The 23,761-nt window shown below is 37.9% G+C and overlaps 1 protein-coding gene across 8 annotated transcripts in view; it reads right to left on the bottom strand.

The window, feature by feature from the left end:
• CDC14A (cell division cycle 14A) overlaps positions 1-23,761 on the bottom strand; it is a 170,873-nt gene that overhangs the window by 75,708 nt on the left and 71,404 nt on the right. For all 8 annotated transcript variants that reach the window (XM_021921278.1, XM_021921265.2, XM_021921267.2 and 5 more), the window contains exons 5-7: positions 19,965-20,044; positions 4,352-4,418; positions 1,503-1,565 (exon numbers count right to left, since the gene is read on the bottom strand). In XM_021921278.1, the coding sequence (XP_021776970.1) occupies positions 1,503-1,565; positions 4,352-4,418; positions 19,965-20,044 (210 nt within the window). The remainder of the gene's footprint in view (positions 1-1,502; positions 1,566-4,351; positions 4,419-19,964; positions 20,045-23,761) is intronic.

Here is a 23,761-nt window from a genome sequence, read left to right as displayed (position 1 = left end):
GCTGGAGCTCATCACAGCTAAGAATGCCGGGACAGGAGAGTTTATCCTCATTTCAGCAGGGCAATGGGAGAAACAGCCAGTTTGCAGCCAAGAACAAGACAAGCAAGATGAGAACCCTATTTTAGGATCACTCAGGTGTGTGTAAGGCAGCCTGGGAGGAGAAGGGCCGAGCTCAGTTAGAGAACTATTAAAATGAAAGGTCCACAGGAAAAGACGTGAGACCTGAGTCAGAGGGAAGGAAGTGAGAACAGAGAGGAAAGACAGATATAATTAATACATCCTGTGGCACCAGTAGAAGTGATCCAAATACTCACTAGGTTAGGGAGGAAAACAAAGCAATGTTTCTAGCCTTGAGCCTGGCTGCTCAGTAGGATGGTAATGCGGTAACACACACAAAGCAGAGGACCATGTTTGGGTAAAAGATGATCAGTTTATTTTCAGATATGTTGCATTTAACATGGAAACAGAATATCCAAATAGCCATATTCTAGACTAGGGCCCCAAATGTGAGGGCTGTCCTTATCGTACTAAGGATAGAGATAAATTGTATTACTCCTCTGGGGAAACCCAACAGATGAATTCACGTTCCAAGAATGTTGAACCTACTCACATTGTACAGGCTTCTCATCTTTCAGAAAAAGTTAACGACCTCTAGACTCCTTATCCTACTCTTCTTCAATATCTCCTTATAGCACAACCCAGCTTGGAGATAGCCTTTGCCTACATTTTGAGCGGTCAAGACATTAATCAAAAGTTTTGTAATGATGCCATGGGGAAAAAACATTCAGCCAACTTTTAGAACTAAGTAAATTCAGCCATATTTCAAAATAAAATTTATACAATCAAAAATATTATAAGGCGGCTGGGCATGGTTGCTCATGCGTGTAATCCCAGCACTTTGGGAGGCCAAGGCAGGAGGATCACTTGAGCTCAGGAGTTCAAGATCAGCCTGGGCAACATGGTGAAATCCTGCTTTTAAAAAAAAAAATTAGCCGGGCATGGTGGCATACACCTGTAATTCTAGTTACTTGGAAGGCTGAGGTAGGAGGACGGTTTGAGCCTGGGGAGGCAGAGGTTGCAGTGATCCAAGATTGTGCCACTGCATTCCAGTCTGGAGAAAAGAGCTAGACGCTGCCTCAAAAATAAATAAATAAATGGTACAAATTGTTTTATTTTAAATAAAATCTGATTTCTAAAATAAAAGTAACATAATTTTACTACCCTACTTAGATTTTTCTTATAAATTTAAGGTGCAAAGGGATTGTCAATAAATATTTGATGACAGAATATATATAGACATGTTGTTTTCCCAAAATAAAATTTTGATGACTCCTGATTCAAAGGAAATAACCAAGGCTGAAAGGACAAAACTGACCACTATGGAAAACTCCAGAATGCTTTTATTTAGCACCCAATCAATTTGCAATACATGAGTGTGACGGGGGAAAAAAAATTAATCAACATGAAATTATGTTTTGTTAAAAAAATTTAAATGTACAAACCTCATAATGTTCATATTCATCCACATCAAACGTCTCAAAGTCAAAAAATCCATGTTGTAATCCCTAAAAGCAGAATTTGAATTAGTTTTTCCACGCTAAATTGATAAACTCTACTCATCATTTCTGGAACTCCTACTTGCAGAAATGATCCTCACTAATCTGAAGAGATCGCTTAAACCTTTGATTTTTAATGCATATCTAGAAATCTTTTTATAACACTGGTTATACTGCATTAAGACTGTCTTAGAAGTGGAACCAAAAAAAACACTTAGAATAACATGAAAAAAAGCCCCACAAAAGATGCCTTGATTTCTAATTTACATCAGTTTTGTATGTAAAATTATATGTATAAAAAATGAAACAAAACAAATTCATATTTAGAAATTGTTGGGAACTAGACGTAACTATAACAGAATATATCATAGTGATTAACTTCTTTGTTAGGAGAAGAAAAATCAATTATTCTTATGAGTTTCTGTTTTCCTTTTATCATATGAGACATTTAGCCCCCCAAAAACCCTGCATTTTTTACCTTTTTTTCTCTTCCAACCCGTAAAACTCTTAATATTTCTACTTAATAGGCCCTTATTTGTTCCTAAAACTCTACCTTGGGAGAATCTGTTTCATGATGATAGTTTCTGACAAAGTAGGATTATACTTGACTGCTCTTACAATTTAAAAAAAAAAAAAAAACTTGGTATTTTTATCACAAAGAAAAACTTCATACTCCTTTTTGTAACTAATGACTTAGAACTTTTAAAAACTATCCAGCTAGCTCAGATCTAATATTTTAAAGAGAACAGAGAGTCTTTTATTTTATAAATCATGAAGCTATACGGATTACAACAGAACACAAAACCACAGGTACATTTAAAAGTTACATGATCAAGTCATTAAAAATAGAAAAAGAAACTAGCAAGCCAAGCTCCAGTACATCTATCAGTGTTTTTTCAAAACACAGAACATGCAGCATCTGCATCAGAAACACTTAGCGTAATTCATATTAAAGAAGCCGACTCCTGGGCTCCACCCCAGAACTATTAAATCAGATTCTCTTTGGTTGGGGCCCAGGATCACCTTGTCAGCATAGCTTCCCAGGTGATTCTTATAAATGCAAAATTCTGATAATACTGGTTTAAACAACCCCCACAGAATAAGCAGAACAAATTATTTAAATTAGTCCATTCTTAAAAAAAAAAAAAAAAAAAAATGAGTTCATCCATATGCACCCTTCCCGACATAAATGTGAGAAAAATATACACTCTGAAGTTTTCTCTGTATTTTCAAAGTGTTTGCTTATATCCATGTATAGTAGTTCACACAACATGGAATATAAACTATACTTATGACAATGCCAATACATCAAAATCAGAGAAATGTGCTCCCTAAAAAGGCAAAAATGTCACCATACTCTGTATAGGTTCTTAGAAGGGTACTACTCGTTGCCACGCAAAAATAGCCCAGAACATGGTGCCTTATGTAAGAGAACAAACGTACAGGAAATGTCTCAGGTGCTTAAAGACATGCTGCACAATCTATCAGATCCTCCAAAATGTCATCTATCTTTGAGTTAACCCCAACATTTGACGAAACAAGTTTACATACCTTTCCTCTACAACAGGAGGGATGGCACAACTTTCTATACTGAGTTATGGTAGTTATTACCATAATTACAGGTAGCGATATTCCAGTCTGAACTCTTTCTAAATTTTTTAAGTATTATAAAACAAATAGCCTGTACCAGATGGTACAAAATAATAATAGTGATGATAAATAAATTATTTTTTCCCTCAGGCATATTTTCCAAATGCTATAATCAATGGTTTTATGTTGGGTAATGTCTCCATAGAAGTTCTTAACTGGTATTACTGTAAGTGCATTTTGGCAATATTGATGCAAGAGTGAGCTAGAGTATCTCTGTAGTTGTTTAAGTGGAAAGAAAAATATTTGAAAACTATTTTAAAGTTTGATGGGGTTTAAATTCATTTTAAATGAAACAGAAACAACCATGTATAAAACGGGTAGCACATTTATCACACCAATTTTCTCAACTCAAAACACAGCAAAATCAGTTTTATATTACATCTGAGAAATGAACTAGAATTGCTACTGATAATATACTTATAGTCCCTGTAACATTATTATGCATGTCCTATGATCAACAGGTTATGTAATATGTACATTTCTGACTGATAATAAATCATGGTTATACGTTTGAGATGGAATTATGTACTTTGAGCCCTCATTAGAATTTACAGGATAGCTTGTATAACTTCTCAGATTGTGAATTAATGTTTCTAAAACATGTTCCGAGAGCTCTCAGAAATCTTCTAGTTTAACTTCTCCATTATACACAGAAATAATTAAATAAGTCTGACTTGGTTCTCAAACTTTGGAGTGCATCAAATCACCTGGAGAGATTCGTCAAATACAGACCGCAGGGCTCCACCCCCGGAGTTTCTGTTTTAGTGGGTCTGTGGTGGGACCAAGCAGCATAGGAGAACAGTGGCTTAAATAATGTCCTGACTCTCCCACACTAAGATCAAGCCTGACAATGAAGCTAAGCATGTGACAAAGCAATGTCACAGGCACTGCAGCTGACAGTGGCGATAAATCTGCCCTGGAACACAAACAGTTTAAATGACAAAGAAAGGCCCCTTCCCCTCCCTCCTCCCAGCTTTTCCTGGTGTTTGTATTTTACAAATCAATCATCCTTCAGGAAGTGAAAAGCCTTCTACTTACTGGTTCCCCTTTCTTCCCTCCAATAACAAATAAGGATGTTGAGATTATTCCTTTCTCATATTTTTTTAAACTACTGTGTCAAATACAGCAAGGAGAACTGTTATTACCTTTCTGATTCCCTGCAAACAGTCGAGAATGGTGAGATTGTAAGTGCAATTTCCAAAGGAAGCATCCCTATAAACATAAATAAACTCAACATTAAAAACTTGCATTTAGAACATTCAAATAATAAAATATAACACCAAAGTCAGCTGGAGATGTGCTTGTTTGGCTTCAGAGCTACCAACATGGTAAACTTATATAATACAGTAGATCATACTAGTTAACTACTACACTTAACTGAAGCACTTCTGAAATTGCTTTAATCCAAGAGGCTGATTTAAGAGCCTGCATTCCTGAGTCTGACTGCCTTGGTTCCACTTCCAATTTGGCCAGGTCCTGCACAGGAACTTAAGCAAGTTACTTTACCTCTAGGCTGAATATCAGTCTCCTCATCTGTGAAATGAAGTTAATGATATTAGCTAGCACTCATAGGACTGTTGTCAGATTATGTTTTTTAAAATATGTAAAGTCCTTCATATAGTGGCTGGTACATAGGAAGCATTTCATAAATATGATGCCTATTATTATTATTATTAACAGTGAATTGGACTGTTTGATTAAGTAAAACATTCATCATTGCAAGAGGTATTCTGGCAGAGGAAGAACCTCCTGTGAGGAACATGATAAAAACAAGCATAAAAAGATAGGAGAGACAATGTATGTAGGTCAACGGAACCTAGCAGGTGTTTGGATTAAATGCCATCCCTCCCCTACAAATAAGAAAAGAAAAGAAAGAAAACAGGAAAATGTACTCGGGCTTCCAAAAAATCTCCTCCGAGTCACTGGGATCCATGAGAGCTTCTAATGCACCATGAAGTACTCCTTCAAAAGGAGTGGGAACCTACTCTGGTGAAAATTGAGTGCTTCATACTTTATTTAAGTTTTTAGAGCAATTTAGCAGACCTGCTTTAGGCAACATAAAACTAAAGTATCAAGTTCAGGTCAGTTAAGCAAGAACTGGCACCAGAGCTTTAACACTACAGTGTTCCAAGGTGTCCGAGGTAGGAAACTTGACCTCAAGGCTCCAGGCTCTCTGCCCAGCCTCCACTGCTGACCCAAGAAACACAGCAGGCAGACATCTCTCCAGACAAAGTCAAAGGCACACATGGCAGCCATCAGGAAGGGGCCAGAAGACATTCCAAAGGCAGAATAGACCTTCAAGGGCTTTAAGGTATAATTAACATAAAACCAACTTTTACAACCATCCAAGGTCACTTGAACCTATTGCTGCTAAGCCATGAAGTAAAATGTAACTTCATCATCCCTGAGTTTCAGCATCCCGAAAGCCTAACATAAAACTAGGAAGTTAGCAAAGCAACGTAACAGAATGCTTAAGTCCTGAAACTTCAATTATTCCAAATATTTAGGTCTCATTTCAAAAGGAGGGTTCTTTGTTCTTTTGTTTTTAAATATCATCTGAACTCACATGTCAGCGAAAAATAAAATAGCCCCCTTTTCAAATATCTTATAAAAATGAAAACTATATGTTAGAAAGCAAAATTTAATGGGCTATGCCAGAGAAAAGAGTGACTAGAGATCTAAGAAAAATATTAGCTTATATAAACAATCATAAATTCCTTTATAGTCACTTGTCTTTGGGGTTCAGAATCTCTGTGCCATGGACGCTCAGCAACCTGAGGAAGCCTGCAAACCCATTTTCTCAGAATAATGTTTTTAATGCATAATCTAGGATTAACAGAAAACTATTTCAATTACATTTAAATAAAGTTTAAATATGTATTTTAAATATATTAAAATACAAATTTACAATACCCCAAAAGGTACTTTTTAAATTAATATGTTATATAACAAGATCTAGTGGCAAGTCTGATAACTGCTACTATAATTTTAGAAAGGAATGAGCATAAATAATATTTTAAGAAATAATAACTGTAATGTGATATTAAATTGTCACTTATATTGCTAATGCTACTACAGTTTATTTACAACATATATAATTGCATGTAACCTTATAATTGATAAGGTAAGGTCAGTAAAAATAAAGATATAATTTTTTTCTCATCTAAGTTCACTGACTCCCTGAATTCTCACCACAGACCCTAGATTAAAAACTACTGCTTTACGTTTTTTAAAAGGGGGTAAAATTTTCTTTATATTTAAAAAGAGTAAAAAAAATTATGAGAAGTAGAGGTACCCCTTATTCTTTCAAGTATTATCTTCCCACCCCTAGACTCAGCTAAACAATGTCACTAATGTAAGTTACCAGAAAAAAGTTCCAGGCCTGTTCTTTGTGAATGTCTGCAAAGTATGGTGAGGCTTTCATGATACCTCCTACCCCATCACAGCCACAATTGTTACCAGTGACAAAAAGCAGAACTCTGGTGACCTGGTGGTCAAATCTGCAGGCCTCCAAAGCTGGGAAGGAGAGTTAACATGCCATCTCACAGAACTAGGCAAGTCAGTCACCGCAGGCTGGAAAGGCACACAAGTTTACAAACTGAAATCTAATAATGAATGCAATAGAATTCAGTCATATCCTCCAGATTGAGAAAAGGAGATGGCATGCCTTTTTTGAGCACCTACTGTGTCAGGTAATTTAGATGCATTAGCACATTTAATCCTCATGACAGCCACGTAGTGCCAACAGGTTCCCAAAATCTGCCCCAAAGACTGGACAAGAAAGAAATGGCTTATTAGTGGCATGTGGCTCATACATAGTCACAGGAGAATACTTTAACAGTGAAGGGACACAAAAACATGTTATATATTCTCTGGGGGAAAAAAGCGAGAGAAGGTAAAGATGGAAGATTGAATCCATGCATCTACCAAACCTCACTAAAAGGGTATTCTTTTTTTTTCTTTGAGACAGGGTCTTACTCTGTCACCCAGGCTGGAATGCAGTGGTACGATCTTGGCTCACTGCAGCCTCCACCTCCTGGGCTCAATTGATCCTCCAGCCTCAGCCCCTGAAGTAGCTGGGACTACAGGCACAGGCGACCCCGCCCAGCTAATTTTTGTATTTTTTTGTAGAGCCAGGGTTTCACTATGTTGCCCAGACTGGTCTTGAACTCCTGAGCTCAAGTGATACACCCACCTCTGCCTCCGAAAGTGCTAGGATTATAGGCGTGAGCCACTGCACTTGACCAAAAGGTGAATTTTTAAAGGCTTTTGTTTTTTAAATGGAAACCAACAAAGACGAGGAGAATAAGAGAAGAGACAAAATAATAAAATCTTGAAAGCTAGAAATCATGTGGATGAGTGGTAAATAAGTTAGAAGACCAAGAAAACTGATAATGAAAAAACTGAGAACCAGTTGGGCACAGTGGCTCATGCCTGTAATCCCAGCACTTTGGGAGGCCAAAGCAGGTGGATCACCTGAGGTTAGGAGTTTGAGACCAGCCTGGTCCAACATGGTGAAACCCTATCTCTACTAAAAACATAAAAATTAGTCAGGCATGGTGGCGGGCGCCTGTAATCCCAGCTACTCAGGAAGCTGAGGCAGGAGAATCGCTTGAACCTGTGAGGCAGAGGTTGCAGTGAGCCAAGATTGTGCCACTACACTCCAGCCTGGGCAACAGAACGAGACTCCATCTCCAAAAAAAAAAAAAAAAGAACAAACAAACAAAAAACTGATAAACACCACAATTAATACCAGGGAAGTCTCAAAAGGCTTACAAATTGGCAGCACTGCGTTCTCCTGAAAGTGAGGATAAAGGAAATGACTAAAATAAGATTGAAAGTCCATTTAAGAGGAAACATTGCCTCCCATTTTGTAAGTCAATTTTCCCTGTTGATTTTCCTCAACTCACCAATATAGTCAGGACCATCACAAAATACAATGGTAGGCCCTAGGAGGCAGAAAGATACCTGCCCCACATGACGTTCAAACTTGGAACTGGAAGATCCCTTCTGAGGAATTGTTTTCACCTGCATTATAGCATGAAATGGAGGTCAGGAGTTTGGAAAACAGCAGACTACTGGCCCCAAAAGTCCCCTCCTACTCTGAGGTTATACCACTATTCAACACCATCGATCATCTCTTTATCTCTCTTCTGGATCCTTTCCAACACAATTTAAACATTTTCAGATCCTTACTAGCTTTAAAAATAACAAGTCATCCAAAACTTTCCAAGCTCCACATCTTCCTTCAGCTTCCATCCAGTTTGGATTCCTCTTTAAAACAAGATTTCTCTAAAGAATTACTCATTTTCCTTTTTTTTTTTTTTTTTTTTTTTTTTTTTTTTTTTTGAGACGAAGTCTCACTCTTGTAGCCCAGGTTGGAGTGCACTGGCGCAATCCTGGCTCACTGCAACCTCCACCTCCTGGGTTCAAGCAATTGCCTCCTCCTGAGTAGCTGGCATTATAGGTGCCTGCCACCATGCCCGGCTGATTTTTGTATTTTTAGTAGAGACGGGGTTTGACCATGTTGGCCAGGCTGGTCTTGAACTCCTGACCTCAGGTGATCCGCCCACCTAGGCCTCCCAAAGTACTGGGATTACAGGCATGAGCCACCACGCCCAGCCTCATCTTCCTTTTTAAAGTGTACAATTCAGTGGGGTTTGATATATTCATAATGTTGTACAACCATCACCAGTAATTCCAAAATATTTTTACCACCCCAAAGAGAAACTCTGTACTCATTTTGCAGTCACTCCTCATTCTCCTTCCTCCAGCCTCTGGCGATCCACTAATTTATTTTCTGTCTGTCTGGATTTACTTATTTTCAACCCAGAGAACATTGTGCATGCATCATCTTACCTAATATGTCAGCAACAAGTAACTCCCTACTTTGCTCTCTTGTCTTGGTTCCTGGATTTTCCTTCTACCCTCTAAACACTACTTCCAACCTCCTTTGCATAGTCATCCAACCTTCACTTCCCAGTCTTTAGAAGTCAAACCTCCTCAAGGTTCAACTCCAGACCAAAATTTTTCTCACTCCATACTCTCTCTAGACCAGGGCCTCTAAAACTTTAGTGGGCATTAGCATCACCTGGACAGTTCCACAAATACAGGCTGCTGGGCCCCACCTCAAGTTTCCAATTCAATAGACCAAAGGCAGGGCCTGAGAATTTGCATTTCTAACAAGTTTCCAGGTGGAGCTGAGGCTGCTGCTAGAAAGACACATATTTTGAGAATCATTGCCCTAGATATCTGCATAAATTACCATCTATCTACCAATGACCCTCAAATTCATCTCTCTAGCACAAACTCCTCTTAACGCTTCAAAAACAGCACAGCCAACCACCTACATGGCATTTCCATTCGGGTGTCTTAAAGACATCTCAAACTCACTATGTTAGAAGAATCTCTTGAATCTGCTCCCACCCCCAAAAAAAAACAACTGCAACGATAATCCGGTCTTGCAGCACCCCCTGTCTGGGTAAAAGCTCCCACAGTCACTCAAGCTACAGCCCAGAAGTTCCACCTTTCTCTTTCCTCTTATCCTATCCCTCACCACGCACCATTGGTTTTGCTTCTTAAATATCTCTTGAATGCATTTCACTTGCCAATTCCATTGCCACTGCCTTCCTACACCCACTCTTAGACTTTCTAACGGTTTTCTTAACTGAAGCCAGAGTGATATTTTTAAAAGGCAAATCTGATCTGGTCGCTCTTCAGCTATAACCCCTCACTGACTTCCCATTGCTCTCAAGCGAAAGTTCAAATCTTCACTGTGGCCACAAGGCCTGGGGGTATCTGGCCCCATCCTCCCTGAGCTCCCCAGGTAGCCACTGGGCCCTTCCCACAGAACCTGTGCATCTGCAAGTCACATGTTCTTCCCACTCACCCTCACCTTAGGTTACCCTCCTCAACCTTCAAACCACTGCGCCCGGCCACAATTCTTTCTAAATGTGACTTCTGGCATACTAGTCGACTTAACCATACAGCTATTATACAGTGATTATAAAAATCCACAACTATGACCATAGGAGGAATCTGCAGTCAATAAATAGTTCTCGAATGAAAAACTAAATGGATGAATGAATATTTAAATAGAAGGAGCAATTGGGACTTGTTGTTTATTTTGTGTTTAGTGTTTATTTTGCAGAAAAACAGCAAGAAAAAAATTAAGTTTAAGAAAACTAGAATCAACATCCACAATTAAATGTTAAAAGAAAGAGCTTGTTTCATTGGTGCCTCAGCACTGTCTTATACAGGCTCTCAAGAGTCAACTGTTAAATATTCAGAAATTTTGAGAGCCCAAATCAGGAGTAGTAAAAGTATTTGTATCATGGAAATCAGCAGATACTTTTTATTTATAGAGCCAGTTTACCAACATACCACTGCTTGTAACCTGAGAATCTAAGAAATCACTCAGAATGAAGCAACCTTATAAATATTAATAATGAGAGATGAAACCAGAGATGAAAGAACATATTTACACAAAATAAGAAAGCATTTCTTATTATGAATAATGAAGTTACTCAAAGAAGAAAGAATGGAGAACAGAAGCACAGCGTCTACAATGTGGAGACTACATTAAAAAATACAAAAAGAGATGATAGAAAAGGGACTAAGAAATTTTGGAAATGACTATGATCTACAATTATCTTAAGTCCATGATTCTCTAAATTCTCCGGGTAACAAGTAGTGAGGAGGTATGCAAAAATTGCACAGCAATGGGTTGGAAAGGATCATGAAGGTCATCTAAGCACCCTTATAAGCACCGAACTGAATCCTATCCTCACAACCTCCACAGGATGATGAGCTTCTTAAGGACAGGAAACATGTCTTTTATGTCTGTTGGCCCAGAGTATAGTACAGTGTTGGGAAAATTAGTATGTTATAGATGTTGCTGAATGAATTAATACAGGAATAAATAAATGATCATTACCAAGAGTTCATTCAACTTATGCCTAAACACCTCTGGTGGCTAAGAACTATTGACCTTTTAAAGCAAAAATGTGGCCAGGCATGATGGTTCACACCTGTGATCCCTTTGGGAGGCCAAGGCAGGAGAATTGCTTGAGCCCAGTAGTTTGAGACTAGCCTGGACAATAGAGGAAGACCCCTTCTCTACAAAAAAAAAAAAAAAAAAATTAATTAGACAGGAGTGGTGGCAAGCTACTCAGAAGGCTAAGGCGGGAGAATTGTTTGAATTCCATTCAAGGCTGAATGAAGTGAGCTATGATCTGGCCACTGTACTCCAGCCTGGCTAACAGAGTGAGACCCTATTTCTAAAAACAAATAAATAAAGTAGAAAGTATATAAAACAATTTTTAATTATGAGCTATGTACAGTAGCAAAAACACTCTAGATCATCACTGTCCAATGGAAATAGAATGCCATCCTCAAAAGAGAGCCACATGTATAATTTTAATTTTTTTACAACCATATTAAAATAAAGTTACAAGAAAAAAGTAAATTTCAGTAGTGTGTTTTGTTCATCCAATATATCTAGAATATTCTCATTTCAGCATTAATCAACATAATTATAAATGATATCTTACATATTTCTTTTATATTAAATATTTTTATTTTGAGAGATAGGGTTTCACTATGTTGTCCAGGCTAATCTCAAACTTCCGGCCTCGGCCTGGGACTACAGTTGTGAGTCACCACACCTCACCTTTTATACTACATCTTTGAAATCCAATATGTATTTTAAATTTACAAACTATCTCAATTTGGACTAGACTGATTTCAAGTGCTCAATAACACATGTAGCTACTAGCTAACATACTGGACAGTTCAGCTGCAGACTATATTGTACGTGTACTTCAGAACCAGACAATGCCCAAAATACTTTATACAACTGTCCAAAGTACATCCTAGTTTCCACCCTCTGAACAAACCTACGACATATATGCACCAGCTACAGTAAAAGAAAGAGCTTATAACACTGAGACCTACAAGACGAAACTGTGCTGAGAATTAGTAGGGAGGACAAAACCATCTCCCATTCATGAAAGAGCAAAACCACATGCCTCAGGAGGCAGGGTCCAAAGTTGAAAGTGACCTGTACCAAAAAAAAAAAAAAAACAGAATCTCAGCTTTTCAGATTTAACATAAGGCTACACATGAATCATTTTGCTCATCTAAAGAAACAGAGATATGTGAAAATTCAATTCTAAGTCATGGCTTAAAGGATCACCTGAAATCAGCAGAATAAAATCTGTCTAGCACTAGCAATAACACCAGAAAAATAGACCAAGACCTGTACTCTGGGCATTTTATCAACATCTGACTGGCACCCATTTAACCACTAATTTTTCTATTCTTTTTTTTTTTTTTTTTTTTTTTAATTTCAGAGACAGGGGCTCATTCTGTCACAGCGGCACAATCATAACTCACTGCAGCCTCAAATTGCCGGGCTCAAGCAATCCTCCCACCTAAACCTCCCAAGCAGCTAGGACTACAGAGGGGTGCCACTACCCCCGACTAATTTTTATTTGTATTTTTCTGTAGAGACCAGGTCTTACTATGTTACTCAGACTGGTCTCTAACTCATGGGTTCAAGCGATCCTCTTGCTTCACCCTCCTAAAGCACTGGGATTACAGGAATGAGCCACCCCTACAGTCAATAATTTTTCTTTAAAAATAAAAATAATGGCAAATTGGTTTTAATCCAGGTATTTAAGAGCTTTTCATAATATTCAACAAAATAATAACTATTACTATGTTCATTAAGGTAAGTGACTGCAATCTTATTCAAAACCATCTTTATCAACTAAGGCTACTGGAAATACACCATAAAGAGTACAAAAACTTTGGCACCAACCCTACTTCATTAAGTTTGGTAAAACTGATCTGGAACCCTAAAGGTAGGAATAAAAAAAAAAAAAGTAGTCTGAGCGAATTTTCGCAACACAAATCACTGAAGCACCTTCTTGTTCCAGCAGATAAAAAACAGAATAAATATAACTCACCTCCATGTGAGTACTTAATGGGTCATGGAGACATCGACACTTGTTTCTCTTCTCAGATCCTGTATAGCAGTGCTCACTTAGCACTTTAACAAGAAAACTCTGACAAAGAGCCTTTTTCACGGGGGTACGACTTATTCTAAATATGCCCCAGCTGTTAAGAATGGATCCAACAGTTTGGACTGGAAAAGCCATCGATTTTCAACACTCAGGAAATTGGCGCATCCTCACTAGTCAAAACTAATGCGAATTAGCTTCCAGCATACCAAGCACCAAAAGCAAAAGTTTATTAAAGATCCATGGGGCAGAAATGACCCCAAAGATCAAGACTGAGAAACAGCAAGGAAAAGCTGAGAGTGAAAGGAACATCTTAAAACAGGATGAAATATTGTTTCCATAGTTTGGATACTCAAGAGGAAAGCAGGAAAGAGGTAAAGAGAACTTTCCCTTTAAAGTACAGTTAATTGCTAAACAAACTTCGACAAAAATCACAATATCATATTTAAGCTAATAAAAATTTGGTTCAATGTTTTATGTAAGGGAATATATTTTATGATTACATCTAACATCTGCCAGCACATGTTTTTGAAAAAGGAGGCAGCCTGATGCCAAGTCCTAAGTGGTTGACCTTTTTGAGCCTTTGTTTAAAGATCTACAGTGATTGACCCTTTTGAGCCTTTGTTTCAAGACCTACAAGTTCTGGCATGCCCAGAAGATCTAAAATAATTACCTTTGAGATTTCCCATTAAGACTCAGCCACAGAGCTCAGCGACTGGGATATCACTAAGGGTCATCCCCCAAAACACAACAAACACCTCCCTCAATACAAACACTATGCATCCATTTTAATGACAGATGTCATTAAAGGATTGCCAGTGGGAGGTGTGTGAATCCTCTGTTAGAGAAGATTGTCTGGCTTCACAACTGCAAGAAAACGTGCATATTCCTGTTCACATTAAATAAAATACCATTATTTGACAAGCCATCTATTTCCAAGACTCTCAGGAAACAGCACCAAAAAAAAAAAAAAAAAAAGGTTCCACAAAATGCTAGCGTACTATTCTAATCCCAAGAGATGTTTTTTGTTCCACACAGGTGTGGATCAGGAAATATGCCTCAGAGTGTTTCAGAACAGGAGTTCTGCTGGATATTAAAGGAAAGTATGGGGCAGAAGGAAGAAAATCAGTACTTTGTAAAATTCTGGGCCAGATGTAGTGGTGCATGCCTGTAATCTCAACTACACAGGATTTGAGCTGAAGAGTTCGAGCCCACCCTGGGCAACAAAGTGAAACCTCCATCTCAAAAAAACAAAAAGAAAAAAGAAAATTCTGGGTTTTACAGAGCTAAACAGGTTACTTCATTACTCAGAACCATTCAGAATCTTTAAAATGGAAATTTGCTTTGTAAATCCCCAAGACAGAGAGTTTAAATTTTTTTTTTTTTTTTTTTTTTTTGCCATGACACATCTTACAGAGCAGGGGTTATCAATCTTGACCACACATGTTGGAATCATATATGTAGTTTTTCAAAATCCCAATACTCTGACTTCACCTTTGACCAATTACAGCAAAATTTCTGGGCACAGAGTCTAGGGATCAATAGTTTTTTAAAGCTCCCCAGGTATGTAGATAAGTTTGACGATCAACATAACTTTGAGAAACACCTGTAAATTCTAGCCTCTTCTCCAAGCTTTAGGAAAAAACTAAAGGCACAGGACATCCAATGTTCAACCAGCTTTATTCCATTAATGTCAGCACATTACCGTACCTAACCTTGCCTCCAGACTTAGTCATTATTTTTCATGCCATGTTCTCTGTATATGTCTTCAAAACTAGGTCCCTGGATGTTATTCATTCCCTGTTTAATTGTATATGTCATTTTATTTTATTTTATTTTATTTTATTTTATTTATTTTGAGATGGAGTATTGCTCTGTTGCCCTGGCTGGAGTGCAGTGGCACGATCTTGGCTCACCACAACCTCCGCTTCTCGGGTTCAAGCAATTCTCCTGCCTCAACCTCCCGAGTAGCTGGGACTACAGGCATGTACCACCATAACTGGCTACTTTTTTTTGTATTGTTAGTAGAGATGAGGTTTCACTATGTTGGCCAGGCTGGTCTCGAACTCCTGACCTCAAGTGATCACCCACCTTGGCCTCCCAAAGTACTGAGATTACAGGCATGAGGCACTGCACCCGGCCTATACATCATTTTAAAAACTGGCTTTGAGCAGATTTAGGAATCATAACCAATACTGAAAAACTTACCAACCTGATACATGTGGACCAATAAGCAAAGAAATAACTATAAAATGAATTTAAAAGCACAAGAGACATCTTAAATAAGTTGTACAATTTAGATTGGTTATCTTTTCATGATTTATGGGACTTTAAATTTTCACAGATACTGTCTTGTGAGCACCCAAGAATGTAGATTTGAAAACCCTGCCACTGACTGCCATGAAAACAATCTGGATATTCCACTAAGGGTCACTGGTCTCCTGGGGCTTCAGATAAGCTGAGATTAATATGACTTTGTTTGCTCAATAGTATACACTGTAATTTAGTAGTACACTGAAAGGAAGAGAACCTAAAAAGATTCATACCTGGTTTGTCAATTCAAACTCTGCTGAGTCTGACCCCAGAACTAAAAGGCCTCTTGATCCCTTGAAGGCCAGCTGCCAAGCCAACATTGAAGATAGATGACTCAAAGAATTAAGGTAGATGAAAAACACCCCTTTCCCCTGATTTTCAGCTAAAGTCACTTTTAATCAACATATTGGCTATTCTCAGTAAAAGTGAATACATTTTCTGACACAACTACCCTATAATTCAACGGAACACCCTAAGACTGACTCACAAGTGACATCACAACACTCGTTGCTGTCACACAAGCCAGAAATTCAACTATCTCTAAAGTCGACTATACTTAATTTAATCAACAATAGGCAGTAAAGCTACACACTTCTCATTTTTTGTTAATTTTAACTAGGTAAATAGAATCTAAGTAGGAATAAAATCAGATCATCCTTTTGGTTATAATAATGTACCCATACCGTGAACTTCATATTATATACCCTACCTAACATAACATTATACAAAAACAACCCATGCCATACTAATAAATAAATAGAGCACCTAAAATCAGTGCCTAAATTGCTGTTCTCCAGTTTTCATTCTAATATGAAAAGCATTCCATGGGGCCTATCCCTAACATCTTCTCCCACCCCCTGTTTCAGAGTTAAACCTCCTTCCTCAGTATTCCCATAACACCTCTCTCCTAACTCTAACAAAGCAGTGTAACTGTTTTACACACCTATACATGTATACAGACTATACACTGAGCTTTTCTGCAGCAGGTACCAAGTTGTTCTAAACATCTTTAAATCCATAGGACTATCACAGTGACTGGCACCAAAAAAGCAATAAATATATTTTAATATACTTGCTCCCTCAGGACAAAATAGGAAAAGAACCAACCACAGCCCTCAAGAGTCAGCCATGCAAACAAATAATTAAAATACAAGGTATTGGCTTTAACGTTGTATGTAGCTTTGTAATACATAAAATGTAATAGGGACTCACAGGCAAAGGACCTGCCAAGCCTCTCCAGAAAAATGAGGGAGGCTTTACGGAAGTGACTACTCAGAATGTTTGCAAAGTGAAAAAAATTTGAAAAACAACATTATTTAAATTCACAGTAGCCATAAAACTCTTTTATTAGAAAGAAACTAAAATACATAGCACAAATGGAAACACAGACATTTCAGTGAAAAGTGTATATGAACATACCAACCACACCTTCAACAAGCCTTCAAAATCATTTTTTATTATTAAAATCAAATTTTAAATAATAAAACAATTACATTCAAACAGATATTTATTTAAGGCTTCTCATTTTTAATTAAAAGTGCTAATATATCAGCAGTTGAAACAATTTAGACAATGAAGACAAAAGTGTAATTTCATAAGAAATGGGATTTTTTTTTTTAAAACCTAGTTATAATAAAACTCAGATTATAATGAAGGTCAATGCAATGATGGCTGCCCGGAATTTAGTATGAGGATGATTCTTGATAGGAGTCCATCAGTCTTAGTTGGTCTGAGCTGTAGACTAAAAACAACTCACATCTTATCTTAGCATAATAAAAAAATTAAGTTTTCAGAAAACTAGTAGTATTCTTTCAACTAAATTCTTCACTGAATTATAAATGCACTACTTTGCGGTATTTTCTGTTTCAAATGTATGGTTTATGAAGAGTATAGATTTAGAAATGCAGCTTAATGTAAATACAACTCTTGGTATCCTAAGTTATCAAAAAGATAGAACTTAGAGTTACATTCAAGTGCATACTTTTAGTAGGAAATGGGTGCATATCTTCATTTACTTATATGTGCATAAAGAAATTCTAGGCTGATATCAAATCAACTAATACCAGAAGTTACCTGGAAAGGACTAGACAGATGAGGATCAAGGATGGGAGGGAGAAATTTCACTTAAACCTTCCTATAGATTTTTTAAGTTTCTGAACTGTTAACGTATTTATATTTTCAAATAATTTGAGTGAAAAATATTTGAAAAAATAGGTTATCAATTTACTATTTATGTAGAATTGAAATCAATTCTATGTTAAGTAGTATTAATTATCTTACTATCTTTTCTTCTATTCTGGTATTATTATTTAAAAATTCTAGTTCTCAACCGGGCGCAGTGGCTCACACCTTCATCCCAGCACTTTGGGAGGGTGATGCAAGTGGGTCACTTGAAGTCAGGGGTTCTACAGCAGCTTGGCCAACACAGCAAAACTCCATCGCTACTAAAAATACAAAAATTAGCCAGGCATGGTGGTGGGGGCCTACAATTCCAGCTATTGAGGAGGCCGAGGCAGGAGATTCTCTTGAACCCAGGAGGCAGAGGTTGCAGTGAGCCCAGATTGTGCCACTGCACTCCAGCCTGGGTGACAGAGTGAGACTCTGTAATAATAATTATTATTACTATTATGTTATTAACAGTAATAATAGTACAATGCTAACAACAAGAAAAACAAAAACCAAATATTGCACTAGGCAGAAGGATAAATTTATGACTTCATTGATCCTTAGTTTAGACCTGAAGCCATTTTACAGATAAGGAAACTGAGGCTGAGAGAGGATAAGTAATTTGTCCAAGATACTTATACTTACTACAGACAGCAAGAAGCAGAATGAGGCTTCGAACTGCTTCAAGTGTCTCTGCCTCCAAAGTACGTACTCCTAACCACTTTGCTTAGAACTTAGAATTATTAGCATTATTACCCCTTTCTGAAAAAATAGGATTATATTTTATAAAGGACTTCCAAAGTATAGGAGCCATTAGAAGTGGAAGGAAAAATAAGCTTTGTCTTCACCATTAAAACTCTCATCTACATTATCTGTCATTTCTTATCTGCCCTTCCACAGCTGATTACCTCAGACTCTAGGTTGCTTCAGGATAGTTTCTTCTCAGGGTCCAAATCCCACTGCCTTACTCCTTGACTTCACTTTAATTAAACACAGTTGGTGTTGCTTCTTTCCTCCCCATGTCTTACCCTAACAGTTACCTCTTGTGATCTCAGAAGCAGAGTGAGAATCCTTTGACTCTTAAGGGATTTAGTCTTAATGTATTCATTCAAATATTTACTAAAAGTGCTTTTAAGTATAAGGCACTGGGGCCTGCCCTCTGAGACTTTATAGCAGAATGAGGAAGACAGACAAGCAGAGTCTTCTCAGTCACTCCCATTCCTTTCTCTAATTATGGTAATATAACAATAATAAGCAATAAGCAATACACATGCTTGCAGATTTGGACACACAAGCAAAAAAGGCAAATATATTAGAATCATTCACAATTCTAGCAGAGGTAAGTGTTATGGGAGTTTTGATGCATGGTCCCTTCTACTTTATTTATTTGAGAAAGAATATCACTCTGTCACCCACGCTAGAGCGTAGTGGGGCGATCTCAGCTTACTGCAGCCTCGACCTCCCAGGCTCAAGCAGTCCTCCCACTTCAGCTTCTCGAGTAGCTGGGACTACAAGCATGTACCACTATGCCTGGCTAACTTTTGTATTTTTAGTAGAGACAGGGTTTCATTATGTTGCCCAGGCTGGTCTCAAACTCCTGGGCTCAAGTTATCCACCGGCCTCAGCCTCCCAAAGTGCTGGGATTACAGGCATGAGCCACTGCACCCAGCCCCCTTCTACTCTTTAAATGAGCTCAAGTTCACCCCAAATTTTTTAAAGATCTTCTTTTGATGATACTTAGAAAATACGGTAATGAGAGAAAGGCTTCCTGGGGATGTCAGTCAGATTTGTGTGCCAAACTGGTGATTTAGGGTCCCCACTAAACAGTGCTCCTGAAGAATCTTAGAAGGTCTCATTCTATATCCCCAGCCTCTGACATGTGGCCAGAGCTCAATCACTGCTCATGAAATGGAAGAATGAATGGATGAATCAATGATGTAGATTACTGAAATCCAAAAAATCTTGACATGGTTATTAGCTTATACATCGGGTACTCTTTGTACTTTACATAAACTGTAAAGATATAGAAAGGATTCAAGGAAAAAAATAAATTCCTACAAGAGGAAAGCTATTTTATTCTTGCTAGCTAGGGGGAAAAAACTTTACAAAATGAAATAATAAAAACTACCATCTCATTTCATTCCATATAACATCACCGTTATCATCTTAAGACAATTAAAAAACACTACGACCCAACTCTAAAGTATCCAGCTCTGTCGCAAAAGTCTAACCCAAGTCTCACCAGGAGTTATACCTGAATGGAAGATAGGGGGGCGTTGAGCCAGATAGGAGTGCTCTGTAGGCTTCTTCTGGTGTCTTCTTTAAATAGATTACCTAAGACAGATAAATAGCAACATTTAGAACACCAAAGAATGACACAAAACTAATTACTCACCAAATTTGCATTTCACTTCCTCCACTTTGAGTGACAACTGTTACGGTGAGAGTGTTGATCTTTACAAAGCAATAATTTACCAACATTTCCTTTTCAGCATGAAGCTGAGCAGCAGCCTTTGTCTTCTCCATGGGTAAGCTTAGAGACAGAGGGCAGATCCATGAAGAGGCCATTCCAGGCTCTTTACAAAGGCACGCTGAACAGACACAATGGCAGGGACAGTTGTACCCTCATAATATACCATGTGCTCACCAAAGACCAACACACACCTCCTTGACCTTCATCAAAGATCTGCCATGAGTTATTTCAGTGCCTGGTAAATCCTGAAAGATTTCTCACAGTGAGCACAATACCCATGGGGTATCTACTGAATTTTCTGCCTACTCTGAGGAAAGCCAGTGTTGCTCTCTAAACACTCAATAAAATCACAATAAAAATGGGGGAAAATGTGTATAGGTAAGAGTATTGGAAAACAGATTATCTTAGATTTTGATACCAAAGCTACTTAAATCCCTCTGGTCCAACAAGATAAACTAATCTTAAAGACACAAACAAAAAAGGAGCCCTTAAAACCAGTGAACAACTCCCAGGTAATATACACAGATACTGAGTATATAATATATGCCAGGCACTGTACCAGGTACTGGCACCTCCCTTAATAGAATTTACCCTTGTGGGTCAAAGACAATAATCAACAGAAATAAATACAGTCTAAGGTAAGTGCTGAAAAGGAAACAAATAGGGGCCTGGAAAGGGGCTACCTGAGTCAAGATATTCAGGGAGGGGTGTCTGGGTGATGTTAAGGGTGAGATCTAGAGGGGAAGAGCCATAGGAAGAGCTAAGGGGAAGGAGGAAGGGCTATCCAGGCATGAGAATGACAAAGACAAGGCCCCTGAGGCGGGAAAGAGCTTGGTGAGTTGGAGGAAAACAAGGTCAGTGTGGCTAGGACTGAGAGAAGGGGAGATGGGGCAGGAGAAAGCCAGGCAGTGGCCGGAATGTAAAGAGCGATACAAACCACCGGGAGAGGCCGGGCGCGGTGGCTCAAGCCTGTAATCCCAGCACTTTGGGAGGCCGAGACGGGCGGATCACGAGGTCAGGAGATCGAGGCCATCCTGGCTAACCCGGTGAAACCCCGTCTCTACTAAAAAATACAAAAAACTAGCCGGGCGAGGTGGTGGGCGCCTGTAGTCCCAGCTACTCGGGAGGCTGAGGCAGGAGAATGGCGGGAACCCGGGAGGCGGAGCTTGCAGTGAGCTGAGATCCGGCCACTGCACTCCAGCCTGGGCGACAGAGCGAGACTCCGTCTCAAAAAAAAAAAAAAACAAACCACCGGGAGAGCTCGGTTTTATTCCAAGAGCAATTTAATTTTTTAATTCTGAGCCGATGGCATTGGTCGTTTTCCTCTATAGTCAGAAACGAGCTTAATTCCTACAATCTTCTCTACCTAAAATTAGTAACACTATTTCTTTAATATGTCCCAACATCAAAACCCTATGCATTTCAATGACAAGAATGGCAGTGTCTCAGTTCTTAACAGTAGGGTTTTCCTCTACTTACAAACCTTCTTTGAGCTTTAAGCTATTTCACTGGGAATATATTACATGTTTACTTATTAATATTTCAGGACTAGAAAACAAGTCCATTCTGAGTTTTCTAAAGAAAGAAAAATAAAATAGATTAAAAATACTAACTTTAATAACAAAACCCCATATTCATTTGGCAAGTAAACATGAAGCTCTGATAAAGCACACACCAACCAAAACTTATTGAATATGAAACAAAAAAACAATAGAAAGGAAATAACTAAAAGTGCTGCGAGACAAGAGACACAGATTCTAAAAATGGAGAATTGTCACTCTAGTTGCAGCCCAAATAATTACAAAATTCCATTTAAACCAACACTAGCTCTAAAGACCATTTTCAGTAACCAACGTTACAACAGGTTTTACTGTACCCTAAGGGGTAAGTTATATAACAGAATTGGTTATAATGCAGCGATTTCTTAAGCCTAAAGATGCTGCAGTATTTGAATGGTGACTGGTTGCTAAAAGGGAAGGCTGCTTGTAGAAAGCTTCTGGGTGTGGATTAGATAATTAAAGCTTAGACAACAACCTTTGAAAAGCAAAAATACATTTTCCTCCTCAGGAGCAATTATATTAATTCCCTTTAATTTTGAGGGAGTCATTCTGCAAGAGGGAAGCACCAGCCCACATGGAATTCTTCTTTAGACTGGCTACCACACAGGGCTTTGCTCCTCATCTTACCTGCATGACTTAGCACACATGGCCCATGTTCTCACATTGTAAGATGATACCCTTTGTTTTTATTTTTATCCCAATGCTCAATTATTAATAACTGCAAAGTGAAACCCAACAGAGGCCATCTAAATTCCAGGAAGATTCCTGGGGCATCTTTTACAGGTTGACCTTTCACAACCTGAAGGTAGGTATTTGGGCAAAGTGGGGAAATGTTTTCCTGATAAGTGAGTGCATTACCACATGAATGCATGCTGGGTCATTAAAATACCAAATTTAATTTTTCCAGGATAAAATATGCCACATATTCTTATGCCAGATCTTCTTAGACATGTCTCCTTATTAAAAAGAGAGAGAGGAGAGAGACAGACTAGGCTAGATTAAAGCTCAGAAGAAAAGTGACATTTAATAAGAAAGGTAAGGAACTTCAAACTCTCATTGTTGCTCTAGGATGAAAATAGAATTTGAACAGTGGGCTGACTCCAAAGCCCACAGCAATTCCATCATATCCTCCTGAAAATATAAACTCAGTTGGTAGCATAGGTCTGGAAAAAAGGTTTCCACTCTTCCAAGTTCCTAAATGCCATTTCATTCCATTTGATTTTAAAACTTAGATGACTTCAAACTGTTAACAGTTTGTAGTCATATTTGAGGAAAAGGGCTGGGGAAGGATCAGAAGGAGAAAGAGGAACTTTCTACCTTATATTTCTACTATCAACACATTGTCTTTTTCACAGACATACACAAATCTGTTTTTTAAATGTGAAGTAAATTAATTATGCAATGTTAAATGTGTACTCTTTCTAAAAATAAAATCTATATTTAATGCTCAATAATTTGCTACCAGATATTCTAATATTTCTAAAAATATTTTTGCCTTCTCTCAGCAGAATCATAAAAATATTTTCTGAATGAAATTAATTTCAAAGCATCTTCTAAATATCTTTTTTTCCTCTTGTGCTCCTAAGGGGAAAGAAATAATATGCTGTCTACTTTTCTCGCTAGGTATTAACATACATAAACCCAAACCAGAAATTTCCCCAAACTTCTGACTAATACAACTTAACAAAAGCATTTGCACAGATAATGTTTGGTGTACCACATCAGTTTAGTGGGTGGTACATGCATGACTTTGATAAAATTGACCTACTTTTGCCAAGAAGTCCTAGAAACCATATTAATTAATATAGCATTTAACATATACTTTTATTTTTAACTGAGCAGGAGTCACCCAATTAAAGTGACGTTTTTCTGTTTAATTCCAGGTATCAAGAACCTCAATGACTTTTTGTTTCTTTAATAAAAGGTTCTTAAAGAGCCAGTATCTTAACATATATATTATCAATAGCTATGAGGTTTTATTAAACAGCATAATAAAATTTACCCTACTACAAACCAGCA

The sequence above is a fragment of the Papio anubis genome, chromosome 1 (assembly GCF_008728515.1).
Source record: "Papio anubis isolate 15944 chromosome 1, Panubis1.0, whole genome shotgun sequence".
NCBI lineage: Eukaryota > Metazoa > Chordata > Mammalia > Primates > Cercopithecidae > Papio > Papio anubis.
Note: the sequence above shows the minus strand (reverse complement) of the source record. Positions and strands in the feature narration are given on the sequence as shown.